The 20,002-nt window shown below is 38.3% G+C and overlaps 1 protein-coding gene across 1 annotated transcript in view; it reads left to right on the top strand.

The window, feature by feature from the left end:
- Window positions 1-20,002, top strand: part of b4galnt4a (beta-1,4-N-acetyl-galactosaminyl transferase 4a) — a 125,001-nt gene that overhangs the window by 82,051 nt on the left and 22,948 nt on the right. The window contains exons 4-7 of the mRNA XM_060887182.1: window positions 552-647; window positions 2,861-2,951; window positions 3,283-3,383; window positions 9,281-9,348. Of these exons, the coding sequence (XP_060743165.1) occupies window positions 552-647; window positions 2,861-2,951; window positions 3,283-3,383; window positions 9,281-9,348 (356 nt within the window). The remainder of the gene's footprint in view (window positions 1-551; window positions 648-2,860; window positions 2,952-3,282; window positions 3,384-9,280; window positions 9,349-20,002) is intronic.

Raw genomic sequence — 20,002 nt, 5'->3', positions numbered from 1 at the left:
GGTGTTGACTTGGCTTCCAAGTTTGCTAGACCTCAATCTGATTGAATCTGTGGGAAGTGCTGGACAAACAAGTCTGATCCATGGAGGCCCCAGCTTGCAACTTACAGTGGTTTTAATGTTGATGTGCATGTGCATATAAAAGAAAAGTGTGTGTACCCTGCAGCATGCCATCCCTCACAAGACTGTATTCTTGTATTATTAATGTATAAGCTGTTCTCTGAGGATTTGAGCACTGCAGGTCTTCCTCCTGCAGGTTTGCAGGTGAGCTGTCCCAGTAGAGAGATGAGTGGAGAACTAACTTTATAACCTCCTTTATATTCCTTCTCCTCAGGTTATCCCATCTCTCTGTACTCATCTCTCTCATGCATCTATTACTTTCTATTAAGTTTAATCCGATATAAACTGAGACAATGCTTACATGTTTTACTTTATTGTTGTTTTCTTTTTTGTTAGCCCTTTTTTATTATTTGAAGCAGTCAGACTGTTTCACTGTCCAATATAATGAGCTCTTTTTTTCTCTCCTTCTCTTGTATTATTTTCTCCCCTCACAGTATAAGGGGCAGGCAAACCTGCACGTGTTTGAAGACTGGTGTGGCTCATCTACTGCTCAGCTCAGAAAGAACCTTCATTTTCCTCTTTTTCCTCATGTGAGTATTTGGGGTTTGCTTTATTAGCTTTGTTTTCAAGACATTTTTCAATTCTTTTTCTTCTTCTTCTTCTTTCTCTTCTTCTTCTTCCTATTATTATTATTATTATTATTATTAGTAGTAGTAGTAGTAGTAGTAGTAGTAGTATTGATTTTATTAGTATTATTATTAGTATTATTAGTATTATTATGATCATCAGTACTTTTAAAAAAATGATAGAGATAGTGTTAAATAATTACGTAAATAATGTGTCATACACTGTAACTGATAAGAAACCTCCTGGTGGTCTAGCGGAAGGATCCCACACTCTTATTGCCATGGCTTGGGTTCGATTCCCATCCAGAACGCTAACCCAGCCACTGTAGAGTTAACTCTCTAAAATGAGAAAGTTGCATCAGGAAGGGCTAAATCTCTGTGCTAAACCATCTAAACCTGTGCCATATCTAATACCCGATCCATGTGATCTGCTGTGGTGACCCCAAACAGGGAGCAGGCGAAAGACAAAAAAAAAAACACCAAAAAGTGAAAATCTAGAAATTTTTATGCAAAATTTGTGTTGAAGAAGTATCATGCTATTTTATTTTTGTCATAACCAGATGTAATAATTAAATCATTCTTAGAATCTCAAATATGCTCTTTATTGTCTTTTAGATATTCTTTTTTTGCTTCTGGAAAATATCTTTTCTTCTGCTTATTTATTTACTTCTGTAATTGGTGGGTTGTAAAGGACGGAGTACTTGTTAAATGCCAGTTGGGCTTTGATCCGTGGACTTTGACAGTGGCAGGTCAGGCAGCATAGCAAGGTCTTATAATGATAACTGACTAGGCTAGCTTGATATATTGGTAGTTAGATTAAATAAGTATTGGTGATGAGGAGCTTATTTTCGTTCACTGTAGCTTTGGAGGCATAAAATGAAGAGAAGGGAAGCTGCATGTGCGACTTTATGTAGCCACAGTCATAATGCATAGCGTTGAATGTCCTAAAAATAGCCAAGTGCCAAAGCAGTGAAATATTTTCGATTTAATTTGTCATAAATCTCCTTATATTTGCCCAATAACTAGACAATTTTTTTTTTTATTTATGTTTGTTATTCTCGTTTGCTTCCCGATTGGTTGGGGAGGAAGAAATGTTTTTTTATTTGTTTTTTAAATATAAATAAGTAAAAAGAAAGAGCCTGCTTTATGTTACCTTCCTCCATTATTACAAATGGAGAAAAAAACTGCAAGCATCCTTAGAAGGTTTATATACAGTAGACAATGCACATACTGTAACATATCAAACTGGTTACAAAGACATTTATTCTGAATTCATCTGCAGGAGCATTTACACAAGAAATTTAGTATCCATGACAGTCCAGTTAGACCAGAAAAACATTCAACTCTGAAGAGAGCTTGTGAGTTTATGTCAGTTTAATTATGAGGTGTCAATATTTGTCAATTTGTTAACTGGCAAATTGGCAAGTTACTTGCACTAGATTACATTTTCAAATAAAATAAATTTTTAAATAAAATATACAATCTAGTCACTCAATTAGGACAAAAGAAATGGCATCCTATGAAGGGAGAAAGAGTGTATGCCTACGGTGCCTGATGTAGTACAAAGGCTCAGGTTCAGCCATATTACTGGATATTTAGTGTGGTACAGTACATGCTGCATTTAGAAGGACTTAAATTTAGTTGCTTTCAGCTCTCTCTCTCTCTCTCTCTCTTTCTTTATTTCTCTCTCTCTGTCAGCTTTTCTTATTATAAATTTAAATCAAAAAGTTCTTGCCATTTATCACATTGAACTTTTCTGGACTTGACAGTGTACGGATTTTGCACAGCATATATTGTATTTGAACTTCGTAATAGTCATACTGTTTTACCACAGATCTGTATTCACATATAGTTTTAGATTTTCTATATTTTCCTACTTATATAGTTAAATTCTATTTTTAATGGCAATCTCTGTTTTTATGACACAGTCAATGCATTTAACTGCACACCCTACTGTGTGGTTGTGTATATGACACATGAAGCAAAAGAAATGGTGGTAATTTTGTTTCGGCTTTGTGTTTATGAAAAACATTTACATGCAGATTTACTAAAGGTTGAATGATAAATGAGGCCATTATGTTGTGAGTCTGTGTGTAAAATTGTGTAGGATTTCATGTTCAAGTGTAAGAATGAACAAAATACTGACTGTTATTACTTTATTTTGTTTGTCTCCCCAGACAAGAACTATAGTGAAGAAACTAGCTGTTGCTCCCAAATGGAAAAACTATGGCTTGAGAATATTTGGCTACATACATCCGTACAAAGATGGTAATAATTTACTGAAGCTACATGCTCATAGCTCATTCATGTAATCAATCATAAAAATAGAAGTTCCAGCCTCAGAGAACACACAGTTATAGAGTGTCAGTTCACATGACTCCTAGCAGCTGGGCTAATAAACTCTGTCACACCTGCACTGTCTGAAATACACACTTACACTCTCACATCACATTAACGGATATATATATATATATATATATATATATATATATATATATATATATATATATATTAGTAAATAAAGAATAATGGTAGCATAAAAATATCTTCTAGCAGCTGAAACATTGCTGTATTTTCTGTCTATGACATCCATCTCTAGGGGATTTCCAGTTTGCTGTGGCTTCTGATGATAACGCAGAGTTCTGGTTGAGTTCAGATGAGAGCCCGCTCAACGCCCGCCTGCTCGTCTATGTGGGCCAGGTTAGTTTTTCTTTTTACCTCAGAAATACATCTTTATCACTCATTATCATTGTAGAAATTTAGAAAGATTACCATTAAGAATCTTTCTGAAGGAAGGAAATGCCTCTATGAAGATGGTATATCACTGTTTCCAGCATGCTTGCATATCCAAAAAGCTTGTGCTAGTTAGCTAGTCCTAGTGCTAGCTTGTTATCATCTGTCATTGGATTGATTTCTGTTTGAACACTGAGATGAATTTCCACTGCTGTAGAAAGGTCAGGTTTTCACCTTGCATGTTATTACCAAGCTGGAGGTTATCCTCACATACAACAAAAACATCTAATCCGGAATCCATCTCTTGCTGACATGCATAGACGCAGCTCCGAAGCAAGAACACATGACCTTTGGCTCAAGCAGCAGACTTAATAACAGTTCAGTGCAATTCATTCTAGAGCGACTGCACTAAAACAAGTCAGATTTATGCTAAATTAGGCCAATGTCGTAATTAAATTTGACTCGACTTTAATTAAAAAGGAGTTCCATATCTTTCAATGAGTGATCGCTCCACCAGTGAAATATCTTCATGGACATGTGGTGCATGATTACTTTCTGGAGGCTTCTGTGCATAATGATGCTCTGACACTGACTGCTCCCATCTCGTGCTAAAACCCTTTTTGAGAGTGTGAAGAAAATAATGTGGGAAAATAAACATCACATTTGATCTCCTGCTGCTCTACCAAAAGGATTGTGTTAGTTTAAATGGAGATGTTTGGAATTGTGAAAATGTGAGGTTATTGATATCAAACCATCACGGAGCATACACCATTAGCTCTCGCTGTGAGTGCTAAATGAAAAAATGTGGAGTGCTGCCTGTGAAAGACCTCTTTTGTTTAGATCTTAGCACTTCTCACCCAGTTTTGTCTTCTTGGCCATGCTTCTTGAGCTCTAATCACATCCTTTTCTCTGAGTGCAGAAGAATGGTGTCCAATCAGATTCACCCTGACACCATGGTCTCCATGGACACTGCAAGAACCTAGCCAATGGTACACCAGGGTCTCTTATCAATGGTACAATATTAGCTTGGCCGTTGCCCTTTGTGGAGCATAAACCTTTTTGTAGTGCGTGTAACTTTAATCAAAGAGCATGGCCAGCAGCTACTTGCTAATTAAATTTCCCTCTGGTGAAGGAGCTGGTCTACAGGGGCAGGAAAAGAAATGAAGGCTTGTGAAGTGGAGAAAACAGTGCCTGTGTGAACATGCAGTTAGATGTTCACCCAGAGGCCTTTGTGCGAGTGTGTGTGCGTGTGTGTGTGTGTGTGTGTGTGTGTGTATGTGTGTATGTATGTGTGCTTTGATGCAAGGTCATTGTATTGATCATGAATTCTTGAGAGAAGTCTTAGCACACCTCCACACACAAACACACTCTCACACACAGACAGGGGATTCAATATCCTGCCACAAAAGCGTTTGATCTATTGGAAAGAAGAGGTGGCACACGATTCTTTGTCTCTGTGAATAATTGCAGCCTGTCCAGAATTCCTAGTGATTTCCTGCAGCCTCAGAGGCATCTCTTTGGGAAAAATCCAGTCAGGCAAAGAGCAAGAAAGCAGCATCGAGCCACAGTGTGTCGACAGCCAGCTCTGTAATGGAGAGTTGTCTGGAGGGTGTGCGTCTCAATAGACTGGTCTATGTTTAAAATAGCATGACTCCTGAGGCAAACGTTCTTTTCAATTCTGCCTGTGCTCCCCGGCTAAAGGGAAAATGGAGTGCGAGCAAAAAGACATGGGTTACACACGCATACACACACATAGACAGAGAGAGTGAGAGAGAGAGTGAGAGAGAGAGAGAGAGAGAGAGAGATGTGTAAAAAGAGCAGTGTGTTAGTTTTATGTAATATCTCTGGCTTTGCTGCAACTGAAATGAGTTTTCTTTTTCTATATAATCCCACGTTTGGGTAAAGTTCACCTACATTAATAAAACAGACACACACACACACACACACATACACACACACACACACACACACGCACACACACATACACACACACAAGCTCAAATGATTCAGCAGTCCACTGCACATAGTGATCTCAGTGCATTTTACATTTACATTTATTTCTTCTGGCAGGCGTTTTTATCCAGAGAGCCTTACAAGTGAGGCAGAATAAAATCCTAAGCATAGAGCTGTTAAAGGAGCTGACAGCGACACAAGTGCAGCATGGCTACGTTTCTACCAATGAACCAGAATGAGAAGTATAATAGCTGTAGGAAGAACATAGCTAAACAAGGGAGGTTGGAGTGTGAGTACTCAGAAATGCCATCATGAATCCATCAGTCAAAAACCTACACGTCAGGCATCACTAACGTTCAGTGCAAGTAATATGTGAAACCAGAGGAACCAGGGGGCTCTTTATTAAGTTTGCACACATAATTTAGTGCATAAACCATGTGTATGCACATGTATGCAGAAACCCCTAGTGGCAGGAAACGGTAATGGTGGGTAAAACGATAAGAAGGATGGCCAATCACATGTATTGTCAATTACTGATCATAATTTCTTACTCATCAAGGTGTAGACAGGTGACACAGATGGAATGTAAAGTCATATAGAAGGCACTAAAGATTGATAGGGATTGAGACAGTGATGAATTGTGCTTTGCTTGAAGATTTGGCACATGCAGCTTTGTGCAGGAAAACTCAAGAGCTGTGCAGGAACCTGTTTGCTGAAATTTATGAGTGGCTCATAAGTCAATTTTAGTTGGTTTCTGGCAGCAGCTTGCCAACAATGGCAACAAAATGCAGCAATATCAACCACAGTCCTTTCTTCTCTCAGGGTTTTAAAAAAAGTTTCTACTCTCTGAAATGCCCCAAGTGTTTGTTCATAAGCATCTAAAAGTTGAAGCTGTTATCTTCAGCCACTTAAATTCTCTGTAAGGTTACCCCAACAAAGATAAAAACTGAAAGCCAACAGTGAGTTAAAATATGTATTTCATTGTTTTGTACTGACTGAAAATGTCCAAAAATTGATTACTATTTTGGACCTTCATTGCAGGCCTTTCTTTATGTAAATAAGTGTGGCTGTGCACAAGCACAGTGTAGGATTAATCAACAGTCATTACATACAGTTGTGTGACTGCATGCGTGATAACTAACGGTTTCTACTGTGTACAAGCAGACGTATCTTGCTATCTATCGATTCTATGGTGCATTTATCTTTGATTTCAAGAGTGCAAGAATGGGTACAACGATTCTTCCTGCAACACAAAGCCTCTAGAGTTACATGAAAGAACTTTGAGACTGGATATGCTGGTTGATCTGAGAATTTAAGCCAGTTGTACAGTATGGGATGGACTGTGAGGGTAGTACAGGATACTGAGAGGTCCAGCATAGGGACTTCTTAAGCAGTAAGTAAGCACAGTGTTTTTCAAGATTCAGTTCCATTTGGGTTTTCAATCAGGAAGAGATGTCAGAAAGGCAGTCTGATGTCTTCTGTGAGCTGCAGAGAAGTGATGTTATGTGTAACGAGCATGGTAGCCATTAGATGTAGTCACTGAGTCGAGAAGTGTGGTATACGTTTATATGGGGAGAACACGAGTGGATCTGGAACTGATCCCTGCAAAACTCCCATAGTGAAGCTGTGAGGTGATTATTCAGACTTTTTCATGTTACATGGTATGATAATAAGGGTCATGTGATAATAAGGGATCCATTGTGAATAAGCTTTTTGTAAGCTTTTGCTAATTAGACATTGATTGTGATGAGTGATGAGCACCGTCTTAGTTTAATCAGATGTATTTATTGATGATGTTCTGCTGGATTGTCTCTACTTCAGCCACATAAACCAGGCTAGACCACATAAACTACACAAACTGACCAATTTCTCTGTAGCCCATTGGTATATTTTTCCTTCCTCTAGACATAAAATATAATGTACATTTTCCACATTGCCCTTTTTGTTGAGCAAATGGAAGAATATACTCCATTTGAGCGAAGGCTCTGTAGTCCATTGGTATGTATTTTTTCCCTCTTCCAGCCTGGCTAAATATTTACCTACACGTGGAAATGTACTGAAGCTCCTGCCTCAGGAGCATGAAGCAATATTATGTGCCATCAGCAGTGCTCAACTAATTCCAGCCAGAGAAAAAGCTGTACTTGGCAGCATCAGTAATTAGTTTTGGCCAGGATCACAACTGTGTGTTTATGCCGACAGCGGCACTGTGTATGTATGGCATGCCAGCAAATACACTCCTGATGATGAGAGCGTACGCAAGTCCTTAGTATGGCCAAGGTCTTTGATGGTTGTTCGGGGCATGTACATTTCTGCATGTGTAGAACAAAGCAGACTTTGTGGCAGGACGTTTGCATGCTTGTGGAACCAGGAACCTCTGTGATTGCTCACCCAAGTGTGAGATGTTCACAGCTGCTCGGAATTGGAGAGGAATGCTAAAGTGAAACCCAAATTCCCCAGCTGTGATGAGATCCCAATGCTTCCTGTTTTGTGGATTAGAAGATCAGAGGCGTTAATTAGAGGTGCAGATGCATCGTCTCGGAGAGAAATAAATGAGTATGAATAAGGATGCAGAAGAACTAACCGAGGGATACAGAGACTCTGTTAATCTTTGTCCTCTAATCTACCTCTCGCATTAACTTCCTCCTTTCATGTTTCTTTCCAGTTCTATCTTTCTCTCCCTTCTGTCATGTTTATCTTACTTTTTACTCTCTTTCTATCCAGTTCTCTGACACTTTACAACGATGAACAAACATAAAATTTGGTGAGACTCGGTGGTGCTGGGATTTGAACTCACACTTGAACTCTTCTTTTCAGTAGCCTGAAGCTTTAGTTACTGAGCCAGCAACAGGCACTGTGAATGCAGTATGTTTAACCATTCACCAACCACTCCTGTAGCTTCACCACTGAACACCAGTCGTCTCACTGGTCCAGTAATGGAGTGGAAAAGCACAGGCTCATTTTCCTGGTATTTTGTGCTTGGATAAATACATTGTGTCTATTAGCTTCCCACTCATAGTGCCTTTCTTTTACTGTGATTCCCTTTCTCATTACTGTCATTGCTCTCACCTGTTCTCTTGTTGTGTCTGTTAACTCTGTTATAAGTGCACTCTCTGGAGAAGGCTCTGCTCAGAGAATCTTCCACACCTGTGTGTGTGTGTGTGTGTTCCTGCATGTTCCTGCATTCTCTGACAGGTGTGATAATTATGCATTCCATTTAGCCTCCAAATGAACCTACTACACAGTACCAAGAGAACAGAACATGCTAGAACACTAGTCAACATGTCACTTGTGTATTGTAGGTTTGTTCTCCCCAATGTTTCATAGTAAGATGTTTAATTGCAGTTTTAAAAACACAGCCTTCTTCTTATTCATGAGATGTTTAAAACCCCAATGAGATGTTTAAAACCCCAACTGCTGAACTGCTGATATACAACTCTAGTAACTGTATACCAACAAGGTATACCTTTAAAAATGGCTAATGAGGTCATATATATCCTGATCAGCTATAACATTAGAACCAATTGCTTAATACTATGTATGTCACCAGTGTGCCAAAAAATAGCTCAGATCTGTCTAGGGATGGACTCCACTAGACATCTGATGGTGTGTTGTGGTATCTGGCACTAAGGCTTCAATTGCTGCCTAATGTATCCCACTCCTTGACAGGTGCCATTGTGTTGAGATAATCAATGTTATTCACTTCACCTCTCAGTGGTTTTAATGTTAAGGCTGATCTGTGTATAATGTACTCTAGGGATACATAATAGAGTGTGTCATACCCCAGCAGATGCTTGATGCTGGAAACTGATTGGTCAGAAGGTGATGATTAGTATTCGATAACAGAGGTTCTGACTGAAATTCCAAATTAAAGGTCTGACTTCAACTTTAAATTTGACCTTTGTTTGTTTCAGCTGGGGTCAGAATGGACAGCACCAGGGGAGTTTACCAAATTCAGGTCTCAGGCTTCCAAGTCTGTCCAGTAAGTACACACACATACACAAACACACCCATACAGATTCATATAATAATATTTTTCTCAACAAGTCCTCTGACAGAACCAATGCACCAGACAATTGCTTCCCCTCACATCTCCAGTGCTGTTTGCTGTGGCTGCTATTCTCGAGGCTTACATGTTCCTGTGCCAGCAGGACATCTGCACACATTGTTGGACTTGGTCTCTTTTCAGTCTGTGATGCTACTGACTGGACTGGCAATTAGAGGAAATTGGCTTCCTTTGTGTGACATGGGACTTACTTTAATTACTTCCTTTTAATGGATGTTTTTCTGTGGAAACCAACTAATGATGGGTTGCTCTGTAGAATCAGACTGTATAGTACCTTACTTTCAATCTGCTAATATAACGGTGGTAGGTTAGGTTTTTTATAAGTTCACTTTGGATTACATGAGCACATGAACTATTGCTTGTTTTCAGTGTCTTGTAAAACCACAAAATATTCATAGAGGAATATAAATGGGCAAAGGATCTATTATGTTAACCTTGAGTGTCGATTTAGCTCCATCCATAGTGATTAATGGTATTTAAGGCTGTTTAGAAAAAGATATGTTATTAAAGCATTAAACTTTAGTGTGTTTTTAGTGGATGTATACTGTAATAATCCATAGTGATTTTTATCAGGATTTCTGTATAGTTTATATACGGAAAAGTGGGCAGGGCCTTGAGTCAATATAATAAAAGGTATTTCTTGTCCTCTAGGGTGCATTTGAATACTAATTCTACAATGCATTGCATTAGTATTCCTTGATGACTCTATATATGTAAGTGTGCCTGTTCTTGGAAGGCCCCAGAGTTTGTTAGAGAACATACCTGAACTAACAGTATCATGAAGTCCATGGAGCTAATCAGTTCTATTGTATTCTATCAAATCAATTCCTGGGGAAAGTTCTAAAAAAAAAGTATCGGTAAGGGTTTAGATATAAAAATACCACAAACTTTGAACATCACCCAGAGCATTATTACATCCATTATTAAAAAATAGAAAGCATATCCTCTAAGACTCAGAGGAGGCTGTCCATTTCAGTGATCAGATAAGGAAGTGGTGGTCAATGAAGCCACCAAGAGTCTAAGCAGTACACTGTGGACTTTTACATGCGTATGTGATATTCACCAGCATCCCGCTGTACATGGCTACAAAATAGTGAATTTGATTTTATATGACCATGGAAAACAACTGCAATGCATGGCAGAATATTTCCCTAGTGAAGAATAAAGTATTCAGCATTTGCCAAGAGTTGGCTTTCCCTTGGTCATTATGTGTCAAAGTCACCAATCAAGAGAAGACTTCACCAGAATGACTACAGAGGGTTTACCACAAGATGTGAACCATTAGCAATACACAAAAGCATGAAGACCAGATTAAGCCAAAAGCATTAATAAAAAAAAATCACTGTACAGTTCTGGAACATTCCAAGGACAAATGAGGACAGATTGATGGGGAGGGAAGAGAAGAGTAGGGAAAGAACAGCTCTTGATCTGAATTATACTTCATCTTATGGCATGGGTATTGATGATGTTATTGTTGCTCAGGTTCAGCCAGTATAATTCAAAACCCATTGTACAGCACTTCACAATGCAGATAACACATTTAGTAGGAAAACCAAGACCATTTTAAGGCAAATAGGGGAAAGAACCTGAAGACGTATGCAGTAAATGCCTCACAGAATGCACCAGGGGAAAAACCCACATCTGGTGATATCTATGGTTTCCCGACTTCAGGCAGACATTGAATGTCAGTATAATTTATGATTATGTCCAATTACTTTTGGTGCCTGGGGAACCGGGGCACGCATATAAAAAGTTTTGGAATTCCTACACTGTTTACCCATTTTGAATATAAATATCCTCAAATTAAAGCTGAAAGTCTGCCTTTCATGATATAATTTCAGCTTCTGTATTTTGTATTAGTAGACAGAAAAAGCAATGTTCTTTTGACAATGTCTAAATGTGTATGGGCTTTTTTAAACCTTTGCCTATTTAGAACTGTTTGAAGGGTGTGGTTTTGACCTGCCCATTGCTTAGTGGACAACAGGCAGTCCCTTCTCAATTAGTGATACATAATATGCTAATATTTATGTGCTGATAATTTTCTCTTGCTCATCTGATGATCTCAGTGTACATAATTATCTACATTTACACAAAGCTGAACATCTGCTTGTGTGACACACTTTAAATACCAGAAGAGTGCTTCAGCAATTATGTATTATGATAAGGCAGGGCTTGTGTAAACTGACTTTTGCCAGACATTTTAAAAATTCCTTTCAGTACTTCGGTAAACTTCAAATTTGATCCGATGGGAACCAAATACAGACACGCACACACACACAGACATTTGGCTTCTTTGCATTATTCATTGTGTGTGTGTGTGTGTGTGTGTGTGTGTGTTTTAATAAGTATCCTCTCTTTCCTGTGCTCTGTGAATGGCTACAGTGAAGAGAGCAGCTACAGTTTGGCACATAAATGAAGGCAGGATATGGAGCACATTCTGCTCAGCTCACTGGCCCCAGGGCTTTATATCGAAGCTTATTGAGTCGAGACACCTGACTGAAGGTTTCAAAGTGTCAGGGTATGCAAGCAGACAAGAAGCCGTACCTTTGTGGTGAATTCAGTACCATGACACATATTAAATTGGGGGTAATGATGAGCATTTTCCCCTCTGGTTAGGTCTCTTTGATCATTCAGACATTAGAAGAACCTCACTGCACCTGTGACAGATCAGGGTTAGTAACAGGGGACTGTACCTTCAGCGGTAAATATGTTACACTGTTCTAACTGGGGCTTTCTAACAAACTTTAGGGGCAGTACTGCCCCAGCACTGCGAAGTTACCATCATTGAGCCCTTAACACTTTCTATTCCAGGGTGCTGTAACACGGTAGACCCTGTGTTCTGACTCCAGATTCTGACCTGTAATGTCTTGTAATATTTGACTTGTATACTTATTTGGGGCAGTTGATTGATAGGTCAGTGTGACATACAGAATTGAACATGTGAATACTGATAAAGTTCCATGTGGTTCAGTAATGAGACACGTGGAGTCGAGAGCCTGATGAAAGGAATGATGTGTCTAGTATTTATTCAGGATATATGATGTATGTACTGTATACACACACCGAACATTAAGATCACCTGCTTAATATTGTGTAGGTCCCACTTGTAATGACAAAACAGCTCTGACCCATCCATCTATGCATGGACTCAACAAGACCTCTGAAGGTTTGCTGTGGTATTTGGCACCAAGATGATAGCAGCAGATCCTGTTTGTCCATCAAATTCTATAGATTCTGATTAAGATCTGGGCAATTTGGAGGCCAAGTCATCTCTTTTATTTTTTTCAGTGATAGCTTGCATGAACTTTTTCCACAGTTTCTACAGTAGCTCTTCTGTAGGATTGGACTAGAAGGGTTCGCTTTTCCCCTACATGCTTTTAGTGAGCCTTTACTGCCCTTGACTCTTGCCAGTTCACCAGTTATCCTTTGTTGAACCACTTTTGGTATTTTTGGTATTAACCACTGTATACCTGAAACACTGCCTTTTTGGACCTGCTTTACTTTAGTCATCTAGCCAAATCCCTCAGATCCTTTCACTTGCCCAATTTTCCTGCTTCCAACATATTAACCTCAAGTACTGACTGTTCACATGCTGCCTGTATACCCCAGCCCTTGACACTGTAATGAGAAAATCAATGTTATTCAGCATCTTGTGTGATAGAATAACAGTAGATTTATCCTTATGTTTAAAACTCTTTGCCTTCAGGGTAAAAATATAAGTATACATTTCATGATATCACAAGTTATAATAGTCTACCTAGGAACTACCTAGGTAAGTTACCTAGAAATCTATTCAGAGTTCTTTCTGTCTCTTTTATTAAAAAGAAAAGACATAAATACAAAATAAACACAAAAGGTGCAGGTGCCTTTGTGGGAACAAAATCTAGACCTAAATGCAGGGATAGAAGGCAGATGGAGGTTTTATTAATAAAATAACTAAACCAGAGACAGGAAAACACTAAGGAAAAAAATAAGCAACAAAACACAACAGGATACAGGGAAATGATACTGGAAACTAAAACCAGATAACGAGAGACAAGGACTCAGCAAAAAACACTCTCAAGACTCAAGACAGCAGGTATAAATACAGAAGGTAATTAAGAAAATGTAGGGGACATGTGTGCAGAGACGGGATCAGGTGGGGCAAACACACGTGGGAATGCAAAAACACATGTCACAGGACATAAACAGACCCTGTTGGATTGCCCTCTGCTGCTCTGGCAGGGAATTGTCCAAGCCATACATTTATCCCTTGACAGTGGTAGTGAAGGGCATAATATGTGACATGGAAGAGGTTTAGTCTGTCCCAGACCTGCTGTCTTTTCCTCTTGAAATCTGCCATCTCAACAAAAAGGTCTGGTATTAAAATATCCAGCTGATGAGGCAAAATAGATTGTCATTGGCCATATGTTCATAGCTAAATTGACTGGTGACTAACTAATGAGTTTTTTTGGTGTTGTTTTTTGTTTTCTTTTTTTCTTTTTGCTTGTTTTATTTGTCTCTGTCTGCCACCTGCTAGGCTTTTCTGGTCTCTTACTCATGCTTTTTCTCCTTCTTTTCTCCTGCCAGTGTTTACCAATTTAAACGTGTCATATCTGAGTCAACCGAAAAAACTCTGGTTTTCATTTTGCAAAACTGTTCATTACCATTTTTCTGTACTGTATGCCTGTAGAAATAGCAGTGGTGTCCTGTGGCATGCTAATGACTCTGCAATCCCAAAGGAGCTGAACAAAATAATAATAATGAAAAATGATCCAGAATCTCACATGCTTACATCACAAACTGTACTGTATTATGTAATCCCTCCAGAGTCAGAGGGAGATATAACAGTGCTTCACTTCAGAAGCTTTGTGATCCGCTGGGCATCGTAGCTGGGCTTCCTTTGAACTGCTGAGGGAAATGTGGATAGAACTGCAATCTGTCTATCCAAAGGCTATCAGGATACAAAATGAAAACAGTTCTTTCTAATCAGATCGATCTATTGAGAGATTGAGAGGGGAACATGTTGTGTTAGTTGCAGGTACGTTGTAAAGAATAAAGCAGATCATTTATCTAATCAAACAGTTGAACGTACAGAGAGCAAGTAAATTTTGATAAAAGTCCATTTTTTAATATACTATATATATATATATATATATATATATATATATATATATATATATATATAAATTATGTCCCTTCTTGAAGAATGCATTAGCTTTGCCCCATATGTTTTATGGAGCTATGGTATCATTCAAATTACATTACTTTACATTTGTAGTGAGTCATCTCCATGTGAAATGATATACTTCTGGGATTTCATCCAGAACAGACTTCCACAGAAATAGATTCCAGTCTTATGCCCTCTGGAGAACAGAAACAACACCAAGAAAAAAGAAATTTCACAAATTAGACTGTCATTACCAAGCCAGGCCTTCAGCTTTGCAGTTTACTGTAAGGACTAATAGATAACGATAAGTTAAGCTTATCCTTGAGGACCAAATCAGTTGCTGATCAAAATTCAGCTGTAACTGTCAATTTATTTTTGGATTTTTTGACACTGTCCCAAAGCAGCTTTACAGAACTCCAGATGTAGATTTAGATCGCTAATGAGCAAGCCTGAGGTGACATCGAGAAGGATGAACATCCTTAGAGGAAGAAACCTTGAGACAGCTGCATCCTATAAATCAAACAGTACTGGGGGTGTTGAAAAGATCTTCTGTGTAAGCGTCAGGGTCTTTCTTTTATTTTAAAGATCTCCAGTTTCCAAGTGAAGTTGTCCACCAAAGAACAGAAAAGGCTTGGGCATAAACTGTTTTGGTAGGTATCTTTGGGGTTTTCAAGTTGGACTATCAACAGAACTCTTAAAGTTAGCTGTTGTGAGGATTTCTTTAGCAGCTGCAAGTAATTCTCAAGTTAAAGAAGTTCCATGCAGAAAAAGGACATCAGGACTTTGACTATTGACTTGGAACCCGACTCGCTTATGAGCGCTGCTCATTGGGGACTTGATTTAGTCATTATAGCTGCTGACTATAGGGACTTGACTTGGGCTGGATCATCTGACTCCACTTTGTGAAAGCTGCTGACCTGAGAGTAAACTTGTACTTGAGAGTGCATGACTGGACTGCAGTGTTGAGTAACTAGATTTTTTAAGAACATGTATGTACATAGCTGATTTACTCATTTATCCATTCTGATCCATTAAAAACAAATAGTGTCTGTGTGTGTGTGTGTGTGTGTGTGTGTGTGTGTGTGTGTGTGTGTGTGTGTGTGTGTGTGTGTGTGTGTGTGTGTGTGTGTGTGCTCTGATGTGACTTAGTGTAGTTTTTATATCACTCAGCAAAGATGCATTAGTTGTCAAGTTGCCAGTTTCTGTGTGTGAATAATGTAAAGGCTGCTTTTCTTGGTATTGGATGTAAAAGGAATCTACAGAGATCACAGAGATACTAGTCGAGAGATTTGAGGTGAAATGTGGAATGTAGTGAGGAAAATTACAAGCGGAGACAAAAAGTTTAAATGAGTTTAAAAAAAGAGGTGAAGGCCAGATGGCATCCAAATGTTGATATAATTGAGAGAATTTTGAGTTTAAGCAAAGTGAATGGAGCTTTATGCTAGCAATACACAGTCTTCTGATGTTGAACCAGACAACACAAGCATAAATCACCAGTGAATGGCTCAAACACACACAGATACCAAAAAAAAAAACCCAAATTACTGAAAAATGAGGTTCTAGGAATAAAGCTGTTTATCATGAATTTTAATGTTACCATTGCTAAAAGTCATGTACTGTATTTGAATAAAAATAACTGATGTATTGCTCTTAATACTGAACAACCTGCATCCAAAAATATCATTTAATCTATATTTTTGAAATCGCTTAGATTTACTAGGATCCTAACTACATTTGCTTTGCTTGTGCAGTCTAATAAATTCAGCGTGTAGTGAGTGGGAGCTTCACAGGCCATTTACAAAAGAAACATTATGTAAATGATGTCAGATTTAAATTACAGGAATAATAACTATTTAAATGAAGTTTTGTGTGTGCTGTTTATTCTTGATAGCTGTGATGAGTTTAGATCTCAGAGATTTCAGGGAAGAGAACTGAAATTTGAGGTGACAGAATTAGACGTGTTAGTTAGAAAAGCATATAAGTACATCGAAGACAAACAGTATCAAATATGTTTAATACACTGGAGTGTCAGTTAGCACTGTACAAAACTGAAAGGGACAACTGGATGAAAAGGAGAAATGCACACAAAATAATAGCTAAAATAGTTTAGAAACAGCTGTTTTCTATTACACCAATTAAATAACGAATGAAACCATTTACAGTTAAAAACAGTAAAAGACAGTTACTCTGAATTATGACTGGTTTATGAATTATGTCAGTCACAGACACACACAGTCCCTCAAAGTTATTATATATTTGTATAATTATAACAAAGTTACGGCTGTGAATTAACACCCACCAAATCCTGGTAATTGGTCCAAGGTTTGCTTTAAAGTCAACTCAGTGGAGATCTCAGCATCTGTGTCAAAGCGATCCACTCCCAAGGCTCAGTATTGAATTATGTGATTGCATGAAGTCATCAGGTTACTGAGAGTTTCAGGTTTCAAAATGTCAATGTTTTTTCCTAAGCCAAACTAGACATATAACTAGTAATAGATTACTAGTTCCTTTTTTTGCAGTAGACATGAAATGAGAAAGCTCTTCTGGACTGTTCAATTGTAATTGTAATGTAAACTGTGTCTCAAACAGAGTTATCTGTACATGGCTGGCTTCAAACCCTATATTTAATTAAAGGAAATTCTGAAGACAGTCAGCAATTAGACATACACCAATTAAGAGTTTGACTTCACTTTGTGTCTATCTCTGGATCTTTTCCACAAGTGTCTTGCTAATTAATTCATCTCATGTAAATGTGTGTAAACGTGATGCCGGGAGGCAGTAATATCCCTCACAGATAGAGGTGTGTGAGTGTATTATATGTTCTTCATCACCATACATAGGGATCTAGGTAAGTGTCTTTGTCCTGGCTTCTTTTGCTTGGTCTTTGGTCTTTTGTCTTAACGTTTATATCTTTATCTCTGACTTTCTGACACAGTCCAGGTTTGTCTCAATACAACACGTTTGTCTCTGTCTCTCTCTCATTGTGTGGTGTGTGTTCTGCTTTACACAGCCTGTCAGTTCACTAAAGGTCTATTGTGTGTGTGTGTGTGTGTGTGTGTGTGTGTGTGTGTGTGTGTGTTTCTTTGTGTGTGTGACCTCACTATTAACTAAAATACGGGTTAGGACGTACTACAGAATTGTTTATTGTATATAATACACTAGATTAAATAAGTTGATGATGGCAATAATAATAATAATAATAATAATAATAATAATTGTAAATATACCAGATTAGGTCAAAATAAATAATGCAAGTTCATCCATAGCCAAAACACCAAGATATATGTGACCTCGAGGTACCGGCCATGCTGTTTAGGGTATTGTTGGGTATTTTGTGGAATGGTATTATGATCTCACCTGTCAGTCAGAGCTACACTAACTAATCATGGACAGCTGTGAGCTTGTGTATGCAAAATAATTCTAGTAGCAAAATATAATTCAATGTAACACAGTTGTTCATGTGTATAAATTTGACATTTCTGTAACTATTCTGTAACTTTTTTTTTTACACTATGACACTTTCACACACAAAAAAACACAAATTCCCCAGTTTTGTAGAATGAGCTGGACAAACAAGTCCATTCTATATAGGCATGACCTCGAAGCTTACATGACTCGTAAATAATCTGATGCTAAATTCTTGGTGCCAGATAGCACTCTTCTACTCAATGAGTCAGAGCTGTTTTGGCAGCACAAGAGGGACCTACACTATATTAAGCAGGTGGATTTAATGTTTAAGGCTGATCCATACATAATCATATTTTTTCTGCAACAGTAATACTACTCATAGAGATATTTTATTTATCACATGTATAATTGAAAACATATTTTTATTATAAAATAGATATATAGATTATTATTATGCACCTTCTCCCTCCTTTTAAAAGAGATGGATCTCTATGTCCATGAAGTGGTTACCTGATGAATGAATGAATGAATGAATGAATGAATGAATGAATGAATGAAAGGATTGTAAAAACCAATGCATTAGCCACTGAAAAAGCGATATACTGTTGATAGGAAGTAAGAGAGTGCAGAAGGAACCAACTGCTCCCTTCGATGTGCATCTCCTCCTATATATTAACATTCATCGTTTATCATCTTCCTATCTCTCTCTCTCTCTATGTCACCCACACACATTGCTGGTGTTCTCATTTCTCATAAGATTATCAGAGATGTAACATGAGTCTTGATACATTATAGTTTCTTTAGTAACACAAGCTCATTTACTGGCTCATTCATGGCAGACTTCTTGCAATAACTTCAGGAGAGATGATACAGGAAAGGCTGCTGTTTATAGCTGCTTAAACATAAGCGATATCAGGAACCGTGATTAGAAACAGTCCACGTGTGTGAGGTATTTTGTAAGGAATTTAAACATTACAACAAACAAAACAAACAACAACATACTTTGGACCATGCTCTTATGCAAAACATGATACATTTCACCTGTTAATGTTCCGTCATGTGTTTTTCCTTGCATGTAATATTTTTTTCATATATAAACTCTATATTGAATTGCAACAGGATTGCATATTATGTTGCATGGAGCCCTATTTTGTTTCCTTTTCCTCTTGCCTTTCTTACACACTCACACACACACACACAAACACACACACACAAACACACACACTTATACAAACAAATCATTCATGCTTAAATCTGAATTCATTGCCATTTCATGCATTGACCTCCCTCATGAATATGCATGAGAAATTTACTCTTTAGATGTTTCATGTTGTAAATATCATCTCTGAAATTGCCAGGGCACAAGCAAACCAAATAAAATAAACAGCATTTGTAAATAGAAGGAGCCTCATTCCAGACCTTGGACAAATCTTTTTGAAGCATATTTTCAGCTGAAATGAAGCAGGATATTGGCTCCATGTGATGTGAGATAAAGCGAGCTGGTGGCTGACTGCTGTGTTTTTAACGGCACTTTGAAACCGGGTGAGAGTCTATACAGTAACTGCCCCTCACCCGGTAGATGTGGGCCAGTTTACTGAAATATGTTTGAGATGTTACCTAGGGTGGGTGAGGAAATGAAAGAAGGACATTCAGAAATAAGCAGCATGAATCATTCACAGGTAACTAAAAGTAAGAACGTTACTTTCACAGCCTTCCACATTAATACTACATTGGGGATGTGCTAGCCTGAGAGTGAAGGTGTTAAACTACCGATTGGAAGGTTGTGAGCTCAAACCCCAGGTCCACCAAACTGCCACCGCTGGGCCCCTGAGAAAGGCCCTTCACCCTCAGTTGCTCAATTGTGGCTCAAGTGGTTAAGGCTCTGGCTTGTTGATTGGAGAATCGGGGTTCAAGCCCCAGCACTGTCAAGCTGCCACTGTTGGGCCCTTGATCAAGGATCTTAACCCTCCCTGCTCCAGGGGTGATGGATCATAGCTGCCCCTGCGTGCTGAC

This window comes from Tachysurus vachellii, chromosome 14 (assembly GCF_030014155.1).
Source record: "Tachysurus vachellii isolate PV-2020 chromosome 14, HZAU_Pvac_v1, whole genome shotgun sequence".
In the NCBI taxonomy this organism is placed as follows: Eukaryota; Metazoa; Chordata; class Actinopteri; order Siluriformes; family Bagridae; genus Tachysurus; species Tachysurus vachellii.
The sequence above is the reverse complement of the archived record's forward strand: the minus strand, read 5'-3'. Positions and strand labels throughout refer to the sequence as shown.